Genomic DNA, 27,188 nt, shown 5'->3' with positions numbered 1-27,188 from the left:
AGCAGGACAGACGTGTCCTTTATTCCCCCTGGTTTTCCAGCAGGTTTTGACCAATCTGTTCTGTAGGAACTGGTCCTGGTCCCAGCTTCCTGTCACTTAGAAGAATGTTAGAATTTGTTTACTTCATAACATCTGCAGCGCAGGCATGTTAGGAGATGAATATTCAGCTCAGGAAAAGCTTTAACCTCTGAATCGTGGGCTGCATCATGACCTTTAAATAAGACTCCCGAATAAGACTCTAGTTCTCTAGGTCTGAAAAAATAAAGAAAAATGTTTTCTGGGATTCTTTTCCTTTTTCCATTTTCTAATGGACAAGAATCTTGTTTGTTCAGGTTAAATCAGACCTGAGCTTTTTATTATGTCATAATATGTTGTAACATAATATGGTATTTCCTGTCTTTATGGACTCACTAGGACTTTCACCTGACTCCACAAGGCAAGGTTCTGCATTTGTGTTCATTGGAGAATACCTTTTTGATTTAGAGGTCTTTGGTCTTTGGAAGGCTGAGATGGTTGGACCATCTGACCCAACACATGCAGGCTTTCTACCCATTTCATAGGGTCACAGAGGTTTTCTCCAACTCTTAAAAAATCTATATCGAACACTTAAACATCAGAAGGAACTGAAGTACATAACAACAATCAGACAAACTAAGGATTATTGATTAAAAAGATTTTCTGCACGTGAGTCAAAAATCTCTAAATGTTGGAAGATGATTTGGCTTTCTGAAAGGATACCGCAGACGAACTCTAACTTCTGTTAGAAGGGAGTCATTCCCCCTCACTGTCGCCTCATTCTTGCTCAGGCTGGAGGATTCCTGCCATCAAGTGGGCTTCCATAGACAAACTGTTTTTTCTAACCAGTTGATATTATATGACCCACTATATTAATCATAATATTATTGGATTGCATGTACTGGAATGATCTGAATTAGTTAGCCTTATGAACTCAAGAGCCAACATGAAGATTTTGGTAATCTCATAATTCACCAGATTTGAACTGAGCAGGAAGGTTATGGATGGGGGAAATTATGATGTTACTGAGATGGAAAATAGCCTGTCAAGATGCTCTAGACTTCCATTTCATAGTCAGGCTGAATAAGATCTCGGTGTGATCATCATGCTCCATCACAACACTCTGATGTCATCCAGCTGTAGGGCTTGTGGTCTAGAAATGGGCTGCTATGGTTGGTAGTTAAGATTTCACTACATCACTTACTTGTTCTATTAGTTAAGATATGATTATTCAGCATTTGGTTTTTATTTTCCATGCAGAGCTGCTAAACGGTTCTGGGGTTGAGCTGACAAACAGCTGGTTGGTTTGGTTGGATGGATGGAAAGTTCCTTGTTAAGATGTTAATCTGCTCAACAGGCCATCTGCCGCTGTTTGTGGGATTAAATGTGACCATGCAGCACGTGAGTCAGACATTCACATTAATGCACAAAGATGATTCAGTGCACCAGTGCTGAGCAGAGTGAGATTAGGGAATGCGGCTTCAACCTGCCGACCAGTTGGCCCGACCGGTCTCTGCCTGCTGCCCACATCTAAAGAGCCATGATTACTATTTTATTACAGCATGTCAGTATTCTGATGCTATCAATAGAAATTAATTGACCGACAATTGATTTGCAATAACGCTCCCCTCCTCAGCGCGGGCCCTGGGAGAGCCTCCAGTGCTCATTGATTGGTTCCTCCTGAATGGCCCTAATGAGGCCTTCACCTTTCACAGCCTGCACCACAGAGACATCACTGCTGGGTTTGAAGGGATTTATCTGCTTTCCCTCAGACCTGGCCTCTTACCTTGACAAAATCAGCCATGCAACGCAGACTTTCAAAGAAACATATGGATACGTTCTCTGGAGGAAATGGACACAGATGATTTTGGGCTTCTGATCTCGTTTTTGTTCATGACTTTGACCAATATTACTCCTTCAAGAGCTTTAATAGAAGAAGATATGAAAACAGTATTGAACAGATTCATCCAATCTTCCTGGTGTGAGAGCTCATTGACATCAACATCACAGTGCATCCAGCTAGCAATCCTAAGGCAGCAGTTTAACCCTGAAGCTTCCAGAAGGCTGCACACGTCCTGGTATCTGCTAAAAGCCTCTGGACCTTGATTAACCTCAGAAATGTTACTTTCAGAATATCCGGCTATATTACTGCACTTCCTCTGATTGTACTTCATCACTTCACTGATTGTGGAAACAGTAAACCTTGACTGGTCTTGATTCAGTAACAGCTGTCACACGGAAGAGTGTTACGTTGAGTCTGGACTGGTCCTCAGTTTCTCTTTGCTTTGCTCCCACTCACTGAGCCTTTCTGTTCCCTTTAGCACACCTCTATTTTTACCCTCCAAACCCAAACACAGCAGTGGAGCAGAGCTGGCCCGTTTCCAGGAGTTTGTGCCTCTGCTGGTAAAATGGTTGAGGAGACTGATTAGAAGAGGACCGGCTCCCAGCTGGCCACGGGGCATGCAGAACATCATTAATGCCAAGTGTCTGAAAGCTGTCGAAAACATTCCCATCACAGCGCAACTGGAGTGCTCCCTAACAACCCGGAGCCTTATGCTGCCGCTCCCCGAGCGGGCCGCCAGGCCGAGCCCTCCAGCAGCCGGCTCGTCTTCGCTCACCTCCGTCGCTCGGGTCTCAAGGCCTGAAAGCCAGCAGCTCACCTCGGGGAGTAAGAGGAAGTGTGTGACAGCTGTCAGACCCTTCCAGACTTTTATTATCACCATGAATCCAGCGGCAGACACTGCTCTCCACAGTGCTCCCCTGTGGGTCAAGTCTTTAAAGTGTTAGCGCCGACTCCCGGCTGCCAGCTAATGATGGTAATATCTGTGGTTTCCTGTTGCAGCGTTACGGGAACATGGTGTTGTCTATTTTGTCAGAGATCTTCTAGATGCACACTTCAGCCTGTGGAGGACGTGACCTAATGTCTCTCACTGAAGCACTTCTCTTTTTCTCACAAAGCAGCTGCCGACTTCCTGTCTGGTGAGCTTGTTGAAAGGAGCCAGTGGCATGGCATTAAATGCGACATGCTGTTAGAAAGGCTTCTGGCTCTGATGCAAATTCTGCCTTTCTAGGAAAAAAAAAGAAGAATGCATTCAAGTACAGCACTGGTGGTACCACTGCTGCAGCCGACTGCATTCTGCTGCACCTGCTAAATGGAACAGGAAGTGGGAGGACGGGCTGATTCGAGGCAATTTAAGCGCTGATCTTCACCCTGGAGCGCATCCCCATTTCCCATCATCCTTAGCCCTCCACCATGATGAGGGGAGGGCTAACCATCTACAGCAGGGGTCTCAGACTCCAGGCCTCGAGGGCCGCAGTCCTGCAACTTTTAGATGTGCCTGTGCTGCACCACACCTGAATATAATAATTAGGTCATTAGCAGGACTCTGAAGAACTGATCTACACAAGGAGGAGGTAATTAAGCCATTTCATTCCAGTGTTTTGTACCTGTGGCACATCTAAAAACTGTAGGACAGCGACTGGAGGACTGGAGTTTGAGACCCCTGATCTACAGTGAGATAGGTTCTCTGCTTTATTTGTTCTGCACATAGTTTAAAGTGGCCAGGAAAACATTTTGGTCTATTGTTGAAGATTTGATTAAAACTAAGGCTACACAATGTAAAACATATACTGTGTATGAGTATTAATGGCAGTGCGTCCAGAATGAATAACTCCAAAATATGCATGGACAGCAATGTCTGTTGGCTGCAATATTGGCGACACGAATCCACAATTTCATTGCAAGTGTTTGTCAGACATTCTGGGTGGTTCATGTTAAAGGTCACAAAAAGAAATGCTACCCGGATAAATGGGTTTGGAGAGTTTACGTATTTACCAAAGAGTCAACATAGCTGAAAGTCTGTGTTTATTAAAGGTTTTCAGAAAGGTTTCATTAGAACTGGGCAATAAAACAGTAGTAACATATATTGCAAAAATATTTTTTCCTCGATAGACATAGAAAGGGTCGGTATAGAGTAGACCTTGAATATACACAAAGGATGAACAGAAGGAAGAAAAGATTAACTAGACAGCAAATGGCATCGCAGTTCAGTCATCTGGAGGTATCATGGCTATTTAAAGTCAGACCAAAAACAAAGTAGAGTGCACTGCGAATTGTGCTGACCATATAACGAAGTCGGGGAATACTGCCGATCTGTTTTAACCAGAACCAGCGGAGCCCCCTGGAGCACACAGAAGGTAAAATTTTACAATCCCAGATGAGAGCGCTAATCCCTTACAAACCCACCAAGAATTAAATCTGTCCAACATAATATCCGACCCACTGGTTCTGAAACAGTACTCCCCTAATTGGAGACCATGTCTGTTTTATTTAGTCTTTATCTTTGAAAGGTGCCAAAGTTTGCACCAAGGATATAAAGATTTTTTTTTGGTCTTTTTAGATTTCTTTTTCCGTATTCTTAAAGATATAAAGATGCAATATTTATTATTGCATTGCAAAAGGAGGATTTTTGAGAACGTATTTATTTATTTGACATCAAGAAAAGAATGTCGATTTTCATTCTGTTCTCCAGTAATTCTTGAAGGTTTTAGTTTAAAACATACCTGCTTCTATTTATCCAAAGCAGTACTATGGCGTTTAATGACATGCTCAACGTTTTTAAATACATTTTTGAAATCAAAAATGAATCTTCTATCTTCAAATATCGATTAATAAGATTAGACTGATGGTGGCTCCATTGGAGCTGGACTCCCCTGTCCTGTCATCGTGTCTCCGTCCTGCAGAGACTCCTGTTCTTCGCCACTGTTTGCTCCTCAGCAGCCATCGCTCTGGGAGAGTCTGTTTCTCCACGGCAGACGATGGACTCAGCTTGCCGCTCCCTCTGACCCCACATGTCTGCACATGCATTAGCGCGACCACACTCGCCCACTTAACACGCCGCTACAACAAACACGGCCGTCAATAGAAACAGCCGCCTTTTTATGCAGCATATAGTGAGCTGCTGTCCCACTTGTGAGGGGCCCAGTGTGCTGAGCGCTAGTGTAAAATGCGGGCAGAGCCTGGTTAGGATGGTGTGGTGTCAAGCTGACAGTTTGACCTCATCTTACCACGGAGACAGGAAGGCGTGAGAAAGGGTGCAGCCTGCGGCCATCAGAGCGCTGCGCGCTCAAAGAGCGGCTGTGTGTGAGGCGAAGGTGGATGGCTGGCTGGAGAGGAACGCTTTATCTGCACCTCTTCTTACTGGTTCATGTTTAAATACACGCTGGAGATTAATATCAAGTATTTGGAAAGGATGACCCAGAATTCCCACCATCGCTATCAGGCTAAGATTGAATGCAATGATCTGGACGACTTTAACCTGCTGAGCAACATTTTTCTGCTCAGCCATAAATTCTGGGGAGGAAGGTTTAGTACTCAGGCTGATAGGAAGGACAGCAGCTTGTTTTTTTTCTTCTTTTTTTTTTTCTTGTTGAGACATTACGAGCCTCTCCAGTCCCAGAAACAATCTTTGTAGCTTGTTGTCTCTGTTTATCCTGGTTTGTAAAGGCAAGATTTGGGCCTGGCCACCACGTCCGTCAGTGCTGACCTGTTCTGGCGCTAACGGCCCAGTCAGGTCGCTGCCTGCTGGGCAGTCCCGCTTCAAACCACAGCATTTCCTCCTGGATGTTTGCTCCTTCTCCAGTCAGTGTGGCTGCTGCTCTCACAGGAAGAGCAGACGTTTGCACAGAGCACCAAAACATTTCCACACACCAAATTAGAAATACTACTGTATGCGTTTCCCATTAGAGTGTTTGCTATAAACAGAGAGGCTCCCGACTGAACTGGATCCTCATTCTGGTTGAGTGAGCTCCACCTGAGGGAGGGAGGCTCATCTGGACACCACCGCCTACCCAGACTCACACCTTCCCTTCACTATTTGTTTCCAGCTACTAAGTCACAGTGGAGCGCTCCATCATGAGTCTTTTACTGATGCAGTCACTCCGCGCTGAAAGGGTCAGCTGGGCTGCAGATCAGACCCTTCTGGTTCCAGCTCTGTCCCACTTACATAGCAAACCTTGCATGTTTTCTTCAATTTATTACATTAACAACAATAACAGAAATATTAAAGGACTTAAGCTATACATTTGTGAGAAGAAAAGAAACCATACAATAAATAATCTTGCTGTTCAGACAGCGCTGGACTTTGTTGCTCTTAATAGCCATTGACACTTCTGTTTTTAAATGACTATCATTTATGGAGATAGTATTTTGGTAAATGAGATTTTATTTTTAAAGATATAGTTCAGGATTTTGGGGGTTCTGTGCAAAAGTTAGAAAAGTTAACATTGCTTCTCTAGTAAATAACTCTGTTGGTTTATACGGATGATGTTAATAATGCACCACTACTGATCTTCCAGTAAGAAACTTGAGTACACAGAGTAGTTGCCTAATAACTAAACAGTAACTACCTCGCTTAAAGAAAATAATCATTTTACATTCACTTAAACTGACCACAGATCATCTGAGTATCAGACTGTGACTGTGACCATGAAATGCTTCACATATTCTATTTTCAGTGCATGTGGCAGAGCGTTGTCCTCTGGTAAAATAACTGCACAATGCAACCTGACTGACAGAAGTCCTTCTGTCTGATGGACAAACTGTTAGCTTGACTGATGTAGATTTATACAAAAGAAACCAAAACCTGCCTTGTCAAAAAATATTCACTGTTAAAAAATTGAAGCAGAATGTTCTTTCAAACATTAGGACCTATCCCTCTAAAAGAGAGACCTAAAACAAATGTGCATAGTGTATGATTAATACCAGGCTAAAAAAAAAAAAGTACAAGTTTCTTTTTTATTAAAATGTTCCAATCTTGATTGGATGCCTTTTTTCAGAGTATAAAAATCGCATTTTATAATCCTGACATAGTTTATGTGCATTGGTATTAACTTATCAGTTCAAATCCAGTCTTTGCTATGGCTGTGAGACAAACTGGGATTTGGTTGAACTGTATAACAAGGACGAAGCCAAACACCTGACCTGACTCCAGGTCGCAGTAGAGTGCCATCAGCCTGGTTCGCCTCGTCTAGCTGCTCCACATTTAAACATCCATGACTAATGGACCATGTCCTCAACATAGTCCTACGTAACAGCTCAGCGTGTCAAGATGGACAGTTCTTGTTTTATCAAGGATTGTTGACATTAGTCCAAAGATGGCTCATCTCATTGTAACTCAAACTGGTCAGATCATGTGGAGAGAGTTGACCTGTCCCATGAGGCAGCATCTTCTTCCTCTCTCCTACTCTAGGTACCAGGGAGATAGACAGGGGGACCATAGGTGGTCTGTCCTCTCACTGGACAAGAAGATCCAGTAAGAGGACAAGGCTCTAGCAGGCACATTGAGGCCTGGAAAAGGACCGCCAACCCTTCCTTACAGCCTCACATTCCCCTCACTGAGAGGTCCATCCCTGCAGATCAACCCCCTTATCCTGTATGGGAAACACTACTACTACTGTAAACAAGTGTTGGACATCTTTCAAAATCACCCCATGCATCTATTGTCCTGATTTTCACAAAATCTGTTAACTGTAGTAACACATTTACACTGAAATACCTGAAATTTTCTACTGACAGGGCTTTACAGTGGCGCAGTTGGTAGCACTGTTGCCTTGCAGAAAGACCCCGGGCTGGGATTCAAACCCAGGACCTTCTTGCTGCAAGGCAACAGTGCTACCAATTGTTTCTGGGTTCGAATCCACAACCAGAATGTTTGCATGTTCTTCCCGTGTATGTGTGGGTTCTCTCCGGGTACTCCGGCTTCCTCCCACAGTCCAAAAACATGACTGTCACTCTCTAAATTTCCTTTAAGTGTGAGTGTGTTTGTCCTGTCTGTCTCTGTGTTGCCCTCCAATGAACTGGCGACCTGTCCAAAGTGACCCCACCGCTGAAGATAAGTACTAGCAACCCTCACAACCACACGAGAGATAAGCGTTTAAAATAATGGGTGGATGGATGTTTTACTGATGAAATCAGAATGAAAGCAAATTTATTTTGTCTTGTACTGTTAGTGTGATGTCAACTTATAGGCTGCTTTAAATCATTTGGCTGAACATTTTTGTTACTCTCTGTTTACTATAGATTAACTTTGCATTTAACGAGACCTTATGTAAGCATGTCTCTTGGCTGAAGTTACATCTTTCTTAACCTCTATAGACCCTCATTTTAAAGACACCAGGAATTACTGTGCTCATGTTAATGTTAGAATTCAGTCCCAGAGCAGGATAGAAAAGTTGTTGAAATGTCCGAGCTGTATTTACTTACCCTCCAGAGCCGTCTTTAAGCTTTCCATCACTTCCAACCTTCCAATTCCTGGTCAGCTCTGAACAAGGAGCGCCGCTCTTTTCCTTATTTCCACGGAAACTGTTGCCAAAGCTAATTTGGCGAGAGGAAACAGAGACCCCAACCCCTGCCCAAACCTCCCCAATCGTTCCCCTTTCTTCACTCTGTCTGTAAACCTAGACATGCATGGAGACAGTCTGTAGTAGAAGAAGACTTGTTTATTGTTTTTCACTTCTCCAGGCTTTTATCACTGTGGGCGTGTGGTTGTTTAATGACTTCCAGCCTCTTCAGGTTAAACTCTTCAGTCAGGATGCAGAGATCTGAAGATCTGATCAAGTTGAAAACAGGATATCTTGAGGAAGGATAGTTGGTTAAAAGCAATCATCTTTTTGTGTTTATGCATCTGTGGGACCAAATGACCAAGAAACCTCTTGACTAGAGTTGAGTAGTTTTTACTACAGCAATCACTTTTGCTTGCCTGTTTATTGATGGGTGGTACTCAAGGTCAGGCTTTAGCTAAGTTGCTGTCACTTTGTCTAAGCAGGTCATCGCTAATGCCTCATTCTAGATGTTCTTCTGTCATGTTTTTCTGATGCATTTCATGCAATTAATTTCTTTTTGATTGTTTGTTTTAAAAAGCTAGTTTTGAACTTTTACCCAGTTCTGTAGAAGCGTTGAACCTTCAGCCAGTTTCAGCAGTTCTGGGAGGCTTCTCCTGTTTTTGATTCTGGTGTCCCTCTGGACTCTTCTTGGGAGTGGGAGGTTGAAAAGTACTGCAATTTTACTGCAGGGAAATAATAATAATAATTTTGAATAGCAGTAGGCCATCTGGTTTGTAGAAGGAGGGCGGTCCTCTGGGAAAGTGCTCAGAGATGTCCGGAACAGTGTGTGTCTGGAGTGTTTCTTTCAAGTAGCAGGGATGCAGACGAAGCTGCTGTGGGATGAATGACGGCTTCCATGAGAGGAGACAGTACAGGCAGGTACTGCTGGGGGCCAGAGGCCCCTCATGACTGTACACATGGGAGTGTCAACATCTGCCATGTGTCTGCACACTCACCAGGTCAGGCGGGAGTCTTTTTCCACGGCTTTACTCAACAAGTTCATACTTGCTCCCAATAAATCCAAAGTTATTGAGTAAATACAGTCACTTATGTGCTGAGCACAGGAAAAATTACTCGGCAGCACATCAAAGAGAATATTAGATGAGGTCATTTAAAGTCTAGTCAGCAAACCGGTTCATCTCAAACACAAAACTGCATCTCAGCAAGTCTGCAGGCTCCTGAATAATAAGACGATAGGATCCTTTTTTCAGCACAATGCTGCAGCGGCCCAACTGGAGCAATGGAAAGTGTTTTTGCTGTTTACTTCATTGAAGACAGAAGCCCTATTGTTCTCCGTGACTCCTCAGCCAAGGAGGTGATGGTGAGATGAACTGGTTGCCAAATTTAGAGCTCTTCTGTGTTCGCCTGTAACCCACAAACACTCACTCGAGGATTCGCTCTGCAGCAAGCTGCTTTTTCTTTTTCTCTGCACCATGCTTGGCTCTCGAGCGGCATGCACAGAAACAGGCAGATGTGGAGCAAAGAGAGGACACTACATGCAAACATAAACATAAGCAGGTGGTGGGAGCTGAACTCATCTTCTGAGGGCTGCAGGACCTTTTTTTTTTTTTTTTTTTTTTTGCATAAACAGATGAGCCATTTGTTGTCTGACACCTGCTTGTTTCTTCTGCGTGTGCAGGTATTCTTTTGTGGCCAGGGCTGAACTAAACCGACACTTTTCTTGCAGGAAGGGTCCCCGCCCTTTTCTCAGCTCAAGGGGGCCCTCTGAAAGACATGCAGAGAGGCCAAAGTCAGGTCACAGGCAGGGTGGGGCCCCGTTCAGCCTCCTGACTCAAGACAAAAGCAAAGAAAACAGGTTGCTCGGCCTTTTATCTCAGTCTGGTCTGCAGGGATGCTTGATCTGCAACCACTTCTCCAGCCAAACATCTAAAGTTTGAATGTTTTCTGCTGAGAGTCACACAACACTCACAAAAAGACTATCCAAGTTTAATCACCTATTTATACAAACCAATCACCAACATCTAGGCCTTCATCTCCATTTTTCAGACGAAACTACGTGTATGTAGTCACATATTGCCAGCTAACCTGATTTTACATATTTAAGCATATTGTTCTGTATGAACAGAAACATATTTATCACAAATGTCTCTAACATATCGAACGGTGGCCACGTGTGTGCAGATTACTTTAAAACCACCTCTTGCTTCAGTCACTGCGTGTTCTGTTTCAGGAAGAAAATGAGTGTTTAGGTTTAGAACAGGTCTGAACCCAACTGGGAGATTCTGCAGCTTTCTGCTTGCTTCACTCTGCAGCTGGACTTTAGCTTGTTTGCAGAAGACATCCTGTAATCTGTGACACAGGAAATGCTCTCAGACAGATAGATGAACGCCGAGGGGCGGGGGAGGGTTTTAGGAAACACAGGGAGTGGTAGAAAGGAAACAAGGTGTTGACCAAAGTGACAGATTGTATCAGGACAGAGATTCTGTTTTGTCTTAATAAAGGCTGGCTGTCATCTGTGAGCTGTTCAGGCTTACTGGCTCTCATATTTTCAGCATTACATGGTGCCTGTAAAAAAACCCCACAATGTTTGGTTTCACCTCAAACTGACTTAATTTCCCTGAAGTTCCCGAAGATATTTTTCTTCCAAAAGCTTTCAAGACAGCATTTATATAATGACAGAGGAACCACAACACTTTTCTCACAAAACAGTTTCACTGTTTTAGTGAGCAGAAAATTAGCAAGAGTGCAGAAACGAGCAGATTTCATGCTTAAGTTTCAGAAGGTTTCAAACCGGTAGTTCTCATTAAATGCAATGTTTGTCTGATTATCAGGTAGTGCAACCAGCTCTATAATGGCATGGCTTTTCTCAGTTCCCAGCTGTGGAGCTTTTGGTGTGTGTTATCAGAGTGCTAACACACACCAAAAACATCAAACACCCATCTATCTGTCTGAGAAGATTGACACCCAATCTTACCAAGTTTTTTTTCTAATTACTAGAAACTTGCAAATGTCAACATCCTTCCAGCGTGTTGTAAGACAATAATAAAATCTAAGCCCAAATACTCTAAACCTGGTTCTGCAACCCGTTTGTTCACGCATTGCTTCCATCCTGCTTTTTGGGTTTTATTCAGTTATTTCATTTTATTTATTTCGTTAGTTAACATTACATCACAGAAATATAAGCATTGTTCATAAAAAGATTGTATTTTTTATTTTTAGTACGTCGTGTTTGTGCTCCTAAGTGTTCCTCCTTTTATCGTCACATTTTTAAGTAGATAAAAACTGTTGACCTTGTTTTCAAAGTGGTAGGAGATCCTAGGTTTTACAACCAAACCTCTGAACAGTTTGTTTTCTCCTGAGTGTCACGCAATCCTCACACCGAACACAGTGAGCAGCCAGAGCAGGAAAGGAAATCAAATCATTAAGTTGCATTATTTAACAAGGTCTGATGATTGTGCGTGAATTGATTAGAAAGTCTGGTATTTAAATCTGGAAGGTCAGCACAGTGAAAGTGGAGTGCAGTCAGTCTCATTGAGACTTCACTTCCCTAAATCCCTTCGTCTAAACCGGAAGTGTTTGGACGTGATTCCTGGTATAAAATAATTTGAAAGAAAATCTTCCAGAATCTGTCCTTCCAGCATTATGGAGCAGAAACAGAACAACTTGCCAGAGAGTTCAGGTCTGCTGTAGATTTCTCTGAAAACGAGTGTCTTGTCTCAGTGGAGCAGCAGACACAGGAAGTTAAAGAACAAGGGTTTTTGAAAGTCTTTAGGAGAATACCCCACCCATCCTGTCTCTGCCACAAACAGCCTCTCTAGCAGACACACACGCACGCAGACTGAAGATGTGCATGGGGCCCCTGCAGCAGCTGAGACATGCTGCTGACACTCTGACTGATGTGGCCCCATGACTTAATGTTATTCCTGACTGCCATGTGCAAAGTGAGGGTCCGTAAATTAGACACACATGAGCTGCAGAGCTCCGCTGCTCATGGTTGAATCCACACAGCAAGCATTAAAACACATGAAACACACAATAGAAATGCAAATATAAGTCAAATACATGTATGATCTTATTTACATTTAAGAAAATTATTTCCATCAAAATCGAAGCTTGGCATGAAACCAAGGTTTTCAGTCTGAATAACTATATCAGGACTTAATGGGATCGGTTTGGAAATAAAGGCAGTCGGTAACCTGAGTTAATAGCAAGGAGGACATAAGAGAAATTCTTCCTCAGTGGTGGACACTGGAAGGAGAGTGGCAGATTCAACTCTTTTACAGGCGTAGTTTGAACTCTGACCTCATTGTAGCAAATAGCAAATAGCAGTTGCCATGATGATCCAGAAAGGATTTAATTGATTTTAATAGCAGTAAAAATGTTAAGATTAGGTCTTAGTATGTTTACCTGGAAGTCTTGTGTTTTAAAGTCTTGAGTCACACCAAACGTCTGACAACCTCTGAGGGTTTAAACAACAAAAGTCTCGGAGAACAGGTGCAATGTCTCCATTCCTAAACATGGAGCTAAAGAATCGCATGAGAAGCATCTGAACCTGCTCACATGGTGAGCCACCGATTGGTCCATTCAGCTCTGCTGCTCTGCAGATGAAGCAGTTGCTTCGTAACTGAAGCATGCTTGTAACGCGGTGCCACTGTGCCGATAGTACGAGGTGTGCTGTTCTTAGTGTGAGGTGTTGCAGCAGACGGTGCAGTGTGAGCACGTCTAACACACCCCGACTAATCTTTAAGCCTTATCTCAGAGGTGTGACATCCTGTCTATGCAGTGCGAGCCACGGCGGATCGCAGACAGCTGCGGGAGAGCATGAGCATGATTCCATTTGCATCATGCACAGCGACTTCCTGTTGGTCGGTCAGGGCTTCATCAGGAGACCACTAAAGGGTTTCCGTGGAGGGCCTTGTCTGTTCAGGTCTGATTGCAGAAAGATTTCTTATGTTTACATCCCTGAGTCAGAGATGTGTGTCTGACTATGTTCAAGCACCAAGAAAGACATCCACTCTTGTGATGGGATCTTTCTAGGTGATCAAGATGAAGAGGCCTGAGGAACCAGACCTCTGCCTCTGTGCTGGATGAAAACTCCCAGCCTCATGCCTCTCAGCCTCGTTCCTTAAACATGCAGATTTGTCTCTCTTCCTCCGAGTCGCCCTCCCGCCCTCTCCGCTGCTGAGACCCACAGGCTCAGCTGCTGGTTTTGTTGACCCCTAAACGCTCTGCTCCAGCCAAGATTTCTAGCGGATCTCGTCCTGCCGGAGAGCCGCAGTATTGGCAACCAGTGATCCACGAGACAAGGACTGACACGTGGCATGGAGGCGCAGATTTTGTGTGTGCGTGTGTGTGTTGGAGAGAGAGGATCAGCCGCTCTGTAGGCTAGCCACTTGCCTCTAGCCCTGCTTTGCTACAGTCAAATCTAGGACAAATCTCCTCATCTCTAGATAACCCACAAACTGTCAGCCTCTCTGGGTTCAGCTCTGCTTCCAGGACTCTGACAGCACTGAAACATGGGGACAAAAAATACAGAGTACTTCAGAATACCTTTAGTCACTTTTGACTGCAAATTGATCAGTACTGGAGGTAATTGACAGAAAAGCTGAACAAACTGGATCCATCTGGTCAGTCACAAACTTTTCCAGCTCTAAATGGTTTATTTGGGTTTTTTGCAGTTTGATGATGGAGACTTCCTCAAACAAAACCAAAATATCTTCAGCATTTTTGTGAACCTATAGTATTTTTTTCTGTATCATATGGCTTCTGAAGTTGTACTAATTGGCCAGAAAAGGACTCCCATGATGTAATGGAAAGTTAATGGAAGTCGTGGAGCTGAGCCCTCAGGAGTCTAGTGGAACGAGGACAGCTGTCATGTTGGGAGTGCTCGCCCGTCTAGTCTCACCAATTCCCCGCCAGAGCAGCTCTGATTACATCCACAAGTGGCAAAGCAGGCCGCCGTGCCAACGTGATGGGGGGGAGAACGACCTCACCCGGCTGCAAAGGACCACCTGTTGCTTTGTCCCAGTGTGTTCAGAGCGCTGTCCTCTGTCCAGTCCTGACATTGTGTTGCTGTAAACTTGAAGGAAGAACAAGAGCATCGCATCCTCCAGAGCAAAACAGATTCCTCGTGCAACAGTTTTTACAGTGTCTGCTGTAGATAACTTTTGGATTCACAGCAGATGACATATTTATCACATTTTTGTGTTAGGGGGGGAGGAACAGATGAAAGTGCTCATACCCAGAACCCACAAACCAACCATATTCAAACCAGCTGAGCCTCATTTTACCCACTGAAAGACAGATTATAGTCACCGTGTTACTCTTATACCTTGACAGCTCCTCCACTTCCTGTAGAGCCCTCGTCAACAACAGACATCCCCACTCAGGTGCTCAGCTTAACATTTTAAATCAATTATAAAGGCAGAATCATTGGCTATTGAGGTCTTCATGGTATGAAAGTCATAAGTAAATATTCTGCAGTAAAACATTGCCAGTGTTTACAACAACAACGTGTGAAACATGATGTAATTTCTTGTATTTAAAGTAGATAACTAACAATTACCCCTGCTGCTGTCATGAAGCGGTGCGGTGTAAGGTGGTGAGGCAGACGCTTGAGACCCAGGTAGAAATGAAAATGATGATTTTAATGACGGGAACACAGTCCAAACAACGAGCAGCAGGCAGATGGACACGACGACTAGACATTGACAACGACAAGGACCCGACGAGGAACAAGGAACACAGGTGGAGTTAAATACATGGGCGGGTAATCACAGAAACGAGACACACCTGGGAACAATCAAGGGGAGGACAGGACAACGAAGAGACTCAAGGACACAGAAAACTCTAAATAAACACAGAAAAACACAGATCCTGACAGTACCCCCCCCTCAAGGGCGGCTACCAGACGCCCACAAAAAAAAAAAACACAAGGGTGGGCGGAGGGGCGCTGGACGGGGGGCCAGAGTCCAGAAAAACAAAAAACAACCCACCATCGTGGGCGGAAACACAAGAAGGGCCAAGAGTCCATAAACAAACAAAAAACTACCCACAGGGTGGGCGGAGGCAAAGGAGGCGGGAACCACAGAGGTGGTCTGGCGGTCGTCCGCGGCGCTGGAGGCGGGAACCACGGAGGCGGTCCGGCGGCCGTCCGTGGCGCTGGAGGCGGGAACCACGGAGGCGGTCCGGCGGCCGTCTGCGGCGCTGGAGGCGGGAACCACGGAGGCGGTCCGGCGGCCGTCCGCGGCGCTGGAGGCGGGAACCACGGAGGCGGGACCCCCGGAGGCGGTCCAGCGGCCGTCCGCGGCGCTGGAGGTGGAAATGGGGAGTCCCGGGGGCCGCCCACAGACGGCGATGACGAGCCCCCCGAGGTAGGGTCTCGGTCGGAGCACAAGGGGTCTCGGTCGGAGCGCTGGAGGTCAGGGTCTCGGTCGGAACGCTGGAGGTCAGGGTCTCGGTCGGAACGCTGGAGGTCAGGGTCTCGGTCGGAACGCTGGAGGTCAGGGTCTCGGGTGGAACGCTGGAGGTCAGGGTCTCGGGAGGAACGCAGGGGGTCTCGGGAGGAACGCAGGGGGTCTCGGGAGGAACGCAGGGGGTCTCGGTCTCGGGAGGAACGCAGGGGGTCTGGGTCTCGGGTGCGCCGGCAGGAACGCCGGCTGGAACGGCCTCCGGTGCGCCGGCAGGAACGCCGGCTGGAACGGCCTCCGGTGCGCCGGCAGGAACGCCGGCTGGAACGGCCTCCGGTGCGCCGGCAGGAACGCCGGCTGGAACACCGGCTGACTTGGCCGGGGGTGCGCCGACCGGAACGCCGGCTGATTCGGCCTGGAGTGCGCCGGCTGAAACGGCCTCGGGGGCGCCGGCTGGAACGCTGGCTGGAGTTGCTGGTCCCGGAACTGGAGCGGGATCTGGGCTGGCGGAGAAACTGTGCGGCTTGGGAGGCAGAGGTTCGCCAGCCATGACGGCTAGGGCCGCCTTACGCTCCCACTCTGCCTCCCTCTGCAACTCCACCAACCCCGGGTGCGGAAAACGAGGAACCCAGTAGTCCAGCAACAGTCCCAAGCGGATGGCGAAACCGAGGCGTCGGCCGGCAGCGTACGGCTTGGCCATAGCCTCCTCATACTCGCTGATCGTTTCCGTCAGCTCCTTTAACTCCTCTGGGTCCATGATGAAAAGTAAATACAGCGTGCCTCACCGTTCGGTCTGGTCGGGTCCTTCTGTCATGAAGCGGTGCGGTGTGAGGTGGTGAGGCAGACGCTTGAGACCCAGGTAGAAATGAAAATGATGATTTTAATGACGGGAACACAGTCCAAACAACGAGCAGCAGGCAGATGGACACGACGACTAGACATTGACAACGACATACAACGACAAGGACCCGACGAGGAACAAGGAACACAGGTGGAGTTAAATACATGGGCGGGTAATCACAGAAACGAGACACACCTGGGAACAATCAAGGGGAGGACAGGACAACGAAGAGACTCAAGGACACAGAAAACTCTAAATAAACACAGAAAAACACAGATCCTGACAGCTGCTATTGTTACAGTTCTAACATTTTGCCATGAAAGCCTCTGCTGTTTGGTAAGACAAATGTTGAAAACTCCTAATAAGCTGATTAGTTAGTGGGGCTATCTGCTCGGGTTTCTAGCCTGCAGTCTGCTGCTTTATGACAGCTACAGTTTCTAGACAGCGCTACCTTAAATAGAATAATGGGTAGAGCAGAATTGTGTTGGAGCACAGCGCCCCCTCAGGATGGAGGTGTGCACAGTTTGGTCTAGCCTGATTTGTGTTGCTGTCGGAGTTTTTGATTTTTGAGATTTGACCTTTGCCTTTGAGTGTATCGTCAGCCTTGCCTTGTGCGACTTCTGCAGTTTGGTTGTTCTTTTTTTTAGGGAATATCTTTTTTAATGCTTTTGTCTGCTTTCAACACTCTGTGTTGGTCGATTTGACTTTGCTGAACCAGTCAGGTTCAGCTTCCATTAAGAAAAAGTACCATAGATATTTATTTCTTTTTTTAGAGAGCGACACACTTTCTGTTCAGTTTCTGCAGTAACTCAGAGTGCGTGTGTGTGTTTGTGCGGCAGCTAGTGACAGCCACAGCTGGGAGAAGCTGAGGTCATAATGACAAAGCCCTGCTTGTCTGCCTTTCTGGGTGTATCGGTGTGTGACAGACGGCGTGTGTGAGTGTGTGTCAGACACTCACACTGCCCCAGTCACCTCTTGCCTTCTCTCTTGGCTGGCCATATGCAAACACACCTTCGCTGCCGTGTGTGATGCAGAGTGTGGGTCGTGTGTGTGTGTGTGTGTGAAGTTCCCCATAAATAGAAAGATCCACTCAAAGTGCGTTTTCACTTGATGGATTGTTTTAGTGTAGCAACCTCTAGCTAGCAGTGCGACCTGTGGTGACTTCCATCCCAAAGGGACACATGAACTCAGACTAATGTGTAAAATCAAAGCAGTGTCTGTTGTGAGGAACTCTGTTGGAAATTCATTCTTACTGAGCTTTCTTCCAGGGTGTGTAAAAGGCCAGGTTATCATCGTTAACTAAAGCTAACAAAATAACCAAAACCGAAATTGAGAAAGCATTTTTGTTAACTGAAATAAGTAATGTAGAAAAACTGCAAGTAACTGAAACTATATTACGCAAATTATAAAACAAACTAAAATAGACTATAATTGCAGATATAATATCTTTTGTTTTTGTATTATAAATCTATTTATTAGTCTTTTGAACTGATGTGAAGTTGACTTTCTCTTTTTCCACACGCAAGCAGCAAATTACGGGACTCCGTGCTCCTCCTGGCGGCTCTCTGCTGGTCCTCGAAACGGCGACAGCAAAAGCTGGGAGAAAACGCAGCATCAGTTGGTTGTTCAGCAATAATTTATTACATTTTTTGAAAACGGGACCTTCTGCTGAGTATTCATTCCTCAGTCGATGTATACATAATCACAATGTATAATGACCTTTGACCTTTTTGAATTCTGCACCTAAAAAAGCTAACCTACTATTACAACGAATAAAAACGTAACCATTCGCTAAAACTAAACAATGTTTAACTAATAAGAACTAATAAAACCTCACAAACACATGTCGACAAACTAAATAAAAAAAACTGAATTTAACAAATAAAAAGCTTCAACAAAATAAAGCTATCATGAAAAATGCAACTATTATAACTATAATAGATATAGCAATATAACTATTGTAACCCTGGTAACAGAGTATAAATACATATCGTCATCACAGTATTAGCATCTGCAGTGTTGTCACTATGAAGAACTATTCAGCAGTTGTCGGCCATTACGTTCCACTCTGTGCCAGTGATAAATTCAGCCTCTCGGTTGAGGTCTCTGCTAACAACTTTTAACAATTTAACAATAACATGAGAAGATTCTCTAATGTCATAATAATTTCTTCTGATAAAGATGTGTGTGTAAAAGGCAACGCCTGCTCTGTTTTGGAGTGTCCACATCAGGGCGGCCCTTCTGATATGCATTCCCCTTAGAGTTTGTTAGGATTATGCTTTATTAGCTGTCGGCAGTCAGAGTCTCATGTGCTCCAGACAGAGGTCAGATTAGACTCAGGTCGGACGGAATCAGACATCATTCATGTCGGAGTCAAGCTAACAGACAAGCGCACACACACTTCCCATGTTCATTTCCCTCCATCTGGAATACGTGAAAACTCTTCCAGCTTTTTATATAAAACATATGAAGTATTTTTGACATGACTGCGAAACTCTCAGTGGCAGTGATTTTATAAAGGAGACACAACGCCCTGACTAACATGGAGTCTTTTTGTCAACTTCCTGTCTGTCTTTTAGGCATCTGATGGCATCCCTGTGAAAAAGTCCAAACTGGAAGACGTCCCATCACAGTCTCCGCTTGGTGACAAAGAGAAGCAGCACGACTGGCTGCAGTCCCTGTCTGCCTCAAACAAGGTTGGTGTGGCTGAGCTCAGAGGGAAGCTGTGTTTTCATCTCCCAACTTTTCTATGACCTTAAAGCACTTCCAAGTCCTGATCACTTCAGATCAAGTCTGCTGGTCTAAAGTGAGATCTTGTGTCTCTCAGGGGTTCAACTGCCTGCAGTCCAGACAGAGACCTTCAGCTTTCAGACCATGGTCTCCTCACATCTCTGCTGGGGAGAAGGAGCCGCCCCCTCACCCTCTGGCTCTGCTGAGAGACAGGTGAGTCCAGCTCACCACCCACCCATTGATCCACCTTGTGATCTAACCCCCTGTGATCCACCCTGTAGTTGATCTGCTACCTTATTGAAACATCTGATTCTTTTAGCTCTTTATATTCAGTCACAGCATAGAGAAAATCTAATCTCTTAAAGCCACAGACAGCCGCGGTTTGAACATCATGGCTGTTCACTTGTCTGGGTTTTCAGGGATCCAGGGCTAGACTGCCACCTTTATAGAGCAAAACACTCTATAACACTCTATAACATCACCTGTCGTTGTCCTCCAGCTTCTACAACTACAAGAGCCTCGAGAATGCTGTGGCCCCCAACGTGGCCCTCACGCCACTCCCTCTGGGGAAGGCGGGGCCCACATCCCCGTCTGCCGCCAACACGTCCCAGCCTTCAGATGAGGGTGCCAGCCACAGCTCCAGACCTCGTAAGAGAAGAGCTACGGAGGAGCTGCCAGCTCCGGCTCCAGAGGGCCCCTGCCCCCCGCCTGCCGCCGCCTGCCGGCCCCCGCCGCAGGATGACAAGGACTCTGAGGTGGAGGTGGAGGTGGAGAGCCGTGACGACTGTGAGTAGCGCTCCGGCCCCCTGTGTTCATAAACGTGTGGCAGTCGTTGACGTGTTTCTGATCTTTTCCTCCACAGTCACGTCCTCCATGTCCTCCCTGTCCTCGCCGTCCTTCACCTCATCCAGCAGCTCAGCCAAGGACCTGAGCTCACCGGGGGCCCAAGGGCCGGTCTGCACCGTCACGTCGGCAGAATGCTCCGCCCCAGCCGCCGGAGCCCCCGCTGTGACCGTGGCACCTTCGGAGCTGGGGCTGGAGTCAGAGCTGGAGAGCCTCAGGCAGGCGCTGGACGGCGGGCTGGACTCCAAGGAGTCAAAGGAGAAGTTCCTGCATGAGATCGTGAAGATGAGAGTGAAGCAGGAGGAGAAGCTGGGCTCAGCCCTGCAGGCCAAGCGGAGCCTCCAGCAGGTACAGTTAGGCTCTGCACTCATTTACTCCACATTCCAGCTACACACTGCTTACAGTGATGTGCAACAAACTAATCAAAGAAGAAGGACTTCAACACAAGTGATCTCACAACTGGTTTCTCAAAACTAAAAAGTCACTTTTATTGGCGACTGTACTCACGCAAATATTCAGCACATTCATGACAAGCATGTTCAGTATGCAGTGGAGCACCTTCTGCTGTTCTGATCTGCTGCACGTGAGATTTATAGGCAGGCACCGGAGGAACCAGTCCTTTCCTTAATAGCTGGGTTTGGAAGCGCCTTAGTTAAATCTCACCATGTAGACTTCAAGTCAGGTGACTTGAAGGGCCTTTCTTCCTCTGAAACCCAACCTTGCTGGACTCTGAGGTAACGGCTGGGTTCATTGCTCTGTCCAGTCTGGACATGAAACCCTGCAGCACCTAGCAGTGCCTTCCAGTGGATGCTGCAGTCACTCCAGGTTTTTTACAGGCTTCTTTTACTGTCTCCAGGTGGCGTAGCAACTGTTCCTTTAACTTTGAAGTTGTGAACTTTGCTCTTAGCCCAGTTTCTAGGAACCCCAAGGGTCTTTGCTCAGTTGTGATGCGTTTCCTTGGTTTTGATCCTTTCTCTCAACATTGTGAACAGTTCTTTTCACTACCAGAAAGTGAAGCCTTACACCAAGACGTTGCTCCGAATGACCTGTTGTATTGTACTGTACGTCTGTGTGGCATGAATACCGGATGCTTGGCTGCGGACAAGAAAGCCACAGAGAGAATCATAAAGACAGCAGAAAGATCGTCCTGCGTCCCTTCCAATCCCTGCAAGAGCAGGCACATTTTATCAAAAGCCAGAAACATCATGGAGGATATTATCCATCCTGGCCACTTTCTGTTCCAACTGTTACCTCTGGCAGGCGCTATAGAGCCAGCAAATCCAGGACTTTTAGATTCTCTAAGATTTTTTGTTTTTCCATTTGCCATATATTTAGTGAATAACCACTGATGCATACCTTGTCCTTTTGTCTTGAGTGAATGTACTTTACCTGGGGTGAATTTTAATTATTTATGTCTTTTAATTTCTTTTGATGCCTTATCTCATACCGTGGAGTTGCAGTCCAAAACTTGTTGAAGTATTTAAAAGACAATAAAGGTTTTCTACTCTTCTATTGTATTCTAATAACGCTCCTGATAAGCCTCACACTCTACCGGTTGTTAAAAATAGCATTAATTTCACTCTTTGTAACAGTAGTTTTATTTAACATTTTAAATGGTTTCAGTCATTTGTTGATTACAATTTAGAAATCTGCCAATAAGAAGACCTTGAATTGCACATGGAGAACTTGCGGGCTAACTGTGGCCGTCTCTTCTTCACAGGAGTTGGAATTCCTGCGGGTGGCGAAGAAGGAGAAGCTCCGAGAGGCGACCGAGGCCAAGCGCAGCCTGAGGAAGGAAATTGAGCGTCTGCGAGCCGAGAGCGAGAAGAAGATGAAGGAGGCGAACGAGTCGCGGATCCGACTGAAGAGGGAGCTGGAGCAGGCGCGGCAGCTGAGGGTCTGCGATAAAGGCTGCGAGGCCGGGCGTCTCCGCGCCAAATACTCCACACAGGTCCGGCACAAACTGGAGCCTCTCACCCTCTGACTTCCAAATGTGGAAACACTGAAAAACCGTCAGAGCCTGAAGGTGGCTGAGCTGCTGTATGTAAACAGCCGTCATATTGTCTCGCTTTCAGGACAGGGGGAGACAGAAAGTGTTCTCTTCCTCCCAGTCAGAAATGAACGGGTGTAGTTCGGTTCCTCCCCCTGGAAGAGGAAACAGGAAGAGGCGTCAGCTTCCCTGAGGCAACTTTAGACAAAACAAAGAAGGAGGCTGTGTCCTTCAGCTGCGTCCACGTCCTCCTGCGGAGGCGCGGCCGTCTCAGAGAGGAGACGCTGTCAGCGCGGCCAGGAAAACAAACAGGATTAGGACGTGAGAGCAGCAGAGTGCTTGGATGAGTGTGAGACACTGAGCTCTTCATCTTTGATCTGTGGTCCAGTTCCAACCAGTTGTCTGGCAGCAAAACCTGATCACTGTTTCTGGAAAGTACTGGGTGGAAGGACGTTCAGCAGCCAAGCTGCTGCTGCTGCATACATCTCCATGTGAAACCCTCTGTTTGGGTTTGAATGGATGTGGCTGCAGTGAGGAGCACACGGTGTGGTGAGGTCACACTGAGCTGGCCTATCAGCGCTCTGTGTTAGGTCATCCAGCCACCTCAGCCAATGGGAAGACGTGTTATTCTGGGACGGCTGAACGTCTCCAGCCTGAGGGAGGACCCTGCACCCACAATCAGCCGTGTTTAACTCTCTGTTCCCAGGAGCAACAGGCCTTCCTCCGTTTTTCCTGTGCTTCTTGGCTTCACAGCTAATGCAGCTAATGAGCAGGGGGCGGAGCTAATTCTTTACTCGGCGCATAGGAACCTGAGCAAAAGAACGAGTCGAAACTCAAAATGGCTCATAATGACAGTAATGTTGGTCTCTGGTTGATTCTAGCAATTCATCCATGAGAGATTTTGCCAGTGGGAACTTTCGACCGTGCGAGGCTGTTTCACGACAGAACCATGAACGGTTGCCGTGACAACATTAAGAGACCTTGGGTTTGAGAAAGAACAGCAGCTGAGAGGAATCAGTTGGGGGTTTTTTTCAGGCCTTACAACACAAATAAAATGACTCTTTCCATACAATATCAGAACTATTTGATCAGTCAGTTACATGCGGTCATGGGTTCTACCTCCTTTACTCAGATTGTCTCCGGTCAAATTTTGACCAGGTCAATCAGCGAACAGAGCGAGAAATTGTGGACGTTGATTTTCTGCATCGTTTTAGAATAGCGGCCCGCCTGTAGTTTTAGCTTTGGCAGCTAGAGGTGAACAAAAGCCGTTCAGTCTGTGTTGGTCACGCTTCCAAATCTTCAATGAACATCAGCCATCTCTATGACTGCTGTCTATGCAGTGGAGGTTGGTTGTTTACAGTGCGCCAGTTTGAGGTTCATAGCATCAAACTGGCGCCTTGTGTAAGTCACGGGCAAACGTAAGCAGTTGGGTCAAACTTAAAACAGAGTCCACACCTGCAGGAAGCCATCATTTCTTGATAGCCGAGAGCCCAGACTCTCTGGACGAAGCAAAGTGTAGGACAACGGGCTGGTTTTTACCAGACTAGGGCTTCACCTGTCACAGTTTTCTGGCCGATCATTGTGTTTGAAGTTTATTTAAATAGAATTGAAGGTTTTGTCTCTTAAGGTGACTTCTCTTTTCTGTTTATCAGATCGAGGACCTCCAGATGAAGCTGCAGCATGCCGAGGCCGACCGCGAGCAGCTCAGAGCCGACGTGCTGCAGGAGCGGGAGGCCAGGGAGCACCTGGAGAGGGTGGTAAAGGAGCTCCAACAGCAGCTCTGGCCCAAACCTGGCTACAAAGAAGCGCCCCCTAACAAGTAACCCCGAGAAAAGCCTCGGCACTCAATCATTCCCCCTCATTGCTCTCATCCCATTCGACACAGCCTGCTGCTCCAGTAGCTCTGGGCCGACCCACGGCACCACTGTCACCGACACCTGAACCCAAATCGTCCAGAAGACAGAGAAAAAGTTCCCATCAGAGGAAACACGCAGGTGTTTTCTGATCCAGACCCATGAAGAGTGAAGGGAGAGCAGAAGCAGCCAGGGGACACGCGTTTCTAAATCCAGCACCGACTGACTCACCGTTCACACTCAGACCTGCAAACAGACGAGGACACAGAGTTCACCGAGCGCAGCCGCGCCCACCAGGAAGCGAAACGAGACTCTCACTCCGCACTAACAAACTGCTGGAAGGCCGTCATTACATCACAGCTGCAGCGAGGGGCCGCAGCCCAGAGGGCCGGGCGGGCCCCCCAAATAAAAGGCTTCCAGCGTCGGCTCACGGCTGGAAGCAGGCAGAGGCTTTTCAAGACATTATAAGCTATCTACAGACTACATAGCGATATGTACAGGAAAACAAAAATGCTTTTGTCAGTGCTGGTGGAGTGGAAGCAGAGGCAGTTCAAATGAATACGATGGACGATAAATATAAAAGATGCAAACTCCACCACGGCGTGGTTGTTCAGGAGGTTTCCTGTCATTCAGCTACGGATCCATTAAGGCACAGTTAAAGGCACCTTCTCTGTTTTCACTGAGCACTTATTGGACAGTCTCACACACATCCACGCTGGTTGCCATAGTTTTACTTTGATTTTTTAGCTTCTTTTTTTTTTCTTTTTCCCTCCAGTGTGAGCGTGGCCTTGTGTTCTCGTAACGTTTGAATGACAGTCGGCGTGTTTTTTTTGTTTGTTTTTTTTTTTTTTTTCCCTCCAGACCGGCTTCGTCATCCGGGAGCCGTTCAGTGGGCTCTCATCAACTACCACAAAAATGTCTGATTGTCAAGTTAAGGCGTGTAAATAAATAAAAAAAAAAGGTTCTTTTTGTTTTGTATTTTACAGTAATGAATCGCACTTTTGGCAAAACTTTAAAAAATAAAATTAAAAAAATCCAGTTTAAACGCGTTTTACTGCCAAGTTGTCATCCAGTGGCCACAGGGTCAAAGCGAGCGTTTTGTGAGCAAGAGCTGCTGCGGTTTCCAGCAGCCGATTGTAAATAGACGGGAAAATGTTCAGCAGGCAGGACTTTTCAGGACGTTTGGAGCAGCTCAGATCTCTGCGGGCTGGACTGTTACAGCAGCACGAACAAACAAACAAACAAACAAACAAACAGTCAACTCCTGGATGTCGTTTTTGTACGTGGAGATACTTTTACTGCTTGTCTGTTGTGTTCACAATTAGTTTTCGGTAGGAATCTCATCTTCTTTATGCATGAGAAACGAAAAAGGTTTGCCATTCATGTAGTCACTTATTGGGCATTGATACTGTACATGTAAGGGTTTTTATTGTGTTATGCAACATAAAGCAACTTGTCTTATTTAGCAGGAAAAGCATTGGTGTTAAATAAAAGCCAAATGCCATTTTTAGATCAACTTGCATTTACAAAAAAAAACAAACAAAAAAAAAATACAAATATTAAAAGAGGAAAACAAACAAACAAAAACAAAGTGCAATGCCGGACAACCTCAAGTGCCTGAGAGATGGGCGAAAGGTTTCCAGAGTCAGAAACCTGATGGTGGCGCTGCCGTCTAGTTCCCATCAGCAGGTTTCGAAGTGAAGAGGCCCTTCTGTGCTCTGCAGCGCTTTAATCAGTGTTTCCTTGAATCAGCAGTTTACAGAACTCTACGCAGCGCAGAAAACGCTCTCAACAAATGCTTCAAATGTTTCTGTTGGGGTTTTTTTGTGAGTTTTTTTTTTTTTTCTGACGTCTGAACCAGTGATATGCATGCTCTCAGAGGAGATTTTATAAACGATCCTGTAAAAAGCAAACAAACAAAAAAAAAACTTGGTAAATTGTTACTATAGATTGTACATAAGGACTTTTGCTGATGCAAGTGTTGGAACGGGCCTTTTCTGATCCAGCATTACAGATGTTCCCTGATGTTGCCTCCCTCCAGCAGACCTGTGTTGGTACATTTTTCTAGTAGTTTTTACTCCTCAGAGCTCATACCCTCTATGTTCTGGTTTTCTACGGCGGAGGGAAGCGCTAACATTGGCCTGTTTGCTCTCCCGTGCAAAAGCAAAGGAAAAAAAAATAAATAAAGCGATTTAATGATGTCTTGTTTTCTAAAAGAGAATCATTTTTTTCTAAGCGACGGGCAGCAAAGCAGCAATAACAGTCCGTATTAATAGGCCAAAAACTAGTCAGTGTGAAGATTTCAATACAAATTTACACGTGTAAATATGTTTTTCGTTTACGATACTGTATTATAAATGTACATGGTGTTTCCATTCGTTTCTTACAGCAGCTGTTTGTTTTTCCTTTTTCTTTTTTTTTTTTTTAAGTTTGTGTTTTAATGAAAATGTTTCAGGAACAGAGAATATTCCCATCATGAACATTTCATCCTGTTTTCTTTTTTTTTTGCTTTTCCATACTAAATAGTTTTTTTTACTGAATTATCTTTTTTCACTTCATATAGGTTTTAAGCAAATGTTCAGCATCGTATAGCCGGCCCACATGACTTCCTCTCCCCTCGCCCTCATGTATTACTTTTCAGCCCTGTGCTGCTGCTGATACTATATACAGTTCTAGAAATATTTTTATGTAAGAGGCAAGCTTTGTCATGTATTAATGCCACATATATAATATGAAAAGAAGCTTGGCTTATTCATCTACGTCCGTTTTTTCCCCCGTGTTTTGACACCTTTCCCCTTCCCTTCTCTTAACGACTCGGACTATATTGTAAAGGACTTTATGAGATTATGTTTGAAAATAGCCATGCTTATATACTACAGTGACTGAATGTACAGTGTATAGATGCATTACCAGAAATAAAGATGTTTGTCCAGATTGAATGGCTCAGAGAATAGACTTTAAAATACTGTTGTTAGTTCATAAATCACTGAACGGCTTAGCACCACAATACATTAAAGACCTGCTGCTGTTGTATCAACCTACCAGGCCTCTCAGGTCTTCTGGTTCTGGTTCTGGTTCTGGTTCTGCTCTGCGTCCCCGGAGCCAGAACCAAACATAGAGAAGCAGCATTCAGCTTCTACTCACCACAAATCTGGAACAAACTT

General features: G+C 45.7%; 1 protein-coding gene across 1 annotated transcript in view; it reads left to right on the top strand.

Annotated features, from left to right (window-relative positions):
• Nucleotides 1–26,959, top strand: part of skia (v-ski avian sarcoma viral oncogene homolog a) — a 71,995-nt gene extending 45,036 nt beyond the window's left edge. Inside the window, exons 2-7 of the mRNA XM_028012866.1 lie at nucleotides 19,188–19,304; nucleotides 19,436–19,551; nucleotides 19,838–20,124; nucleotides 20,201–20,529; nucleotides 21,902–22,132; nucleotides 23,824–26,959. Of these exons, the coding sequence (XP_027868667.1) occupies nucleotides 19,188–19,304; nucleotides 19,436–19,551; nucleotides 19,838–20,124; nucleotides 20,201–20,529; nucleotides 21,902–22,132; nucleotides 23,824–23,994 (1,251 nt within the window). The 3' untranslated portion in view covers nucleotides 23,995–26,959. The remainder of the gene's footprint in view (nucleotides 1–19,187; nucleotides 19,305–19,435; nucleotides 19,552–19,837; nucleotides 20,125–20,200; nucleotides 20,530–21,901; nucleotides 22,133–23,823) is intronic.
• The last annotated feature ends 229 nt before the right edge of the window (nucleotides 26,960–27,188 follow it).

This window comes from Xiphophorus couchianus, chromosome 1, assembly GCF_001444195.1.
Source record: "Xiphophorus couchianus chromosome 1, X_couchianus-1.0, whole genome shotgun sequence".
Taxonomy (NCBI): domain Eukaryota; kingdom Metazoa; phylum Chordata; class Actinopteri; order Cyprinodontiformes; family Poeciliidae; genus Xiphophorus; species Xiphophorus couchianus.
Note: the sequence above shows the minus strand (reverse complement) of the source record. Positions and strands in the feature narration are given on the sequence as shown.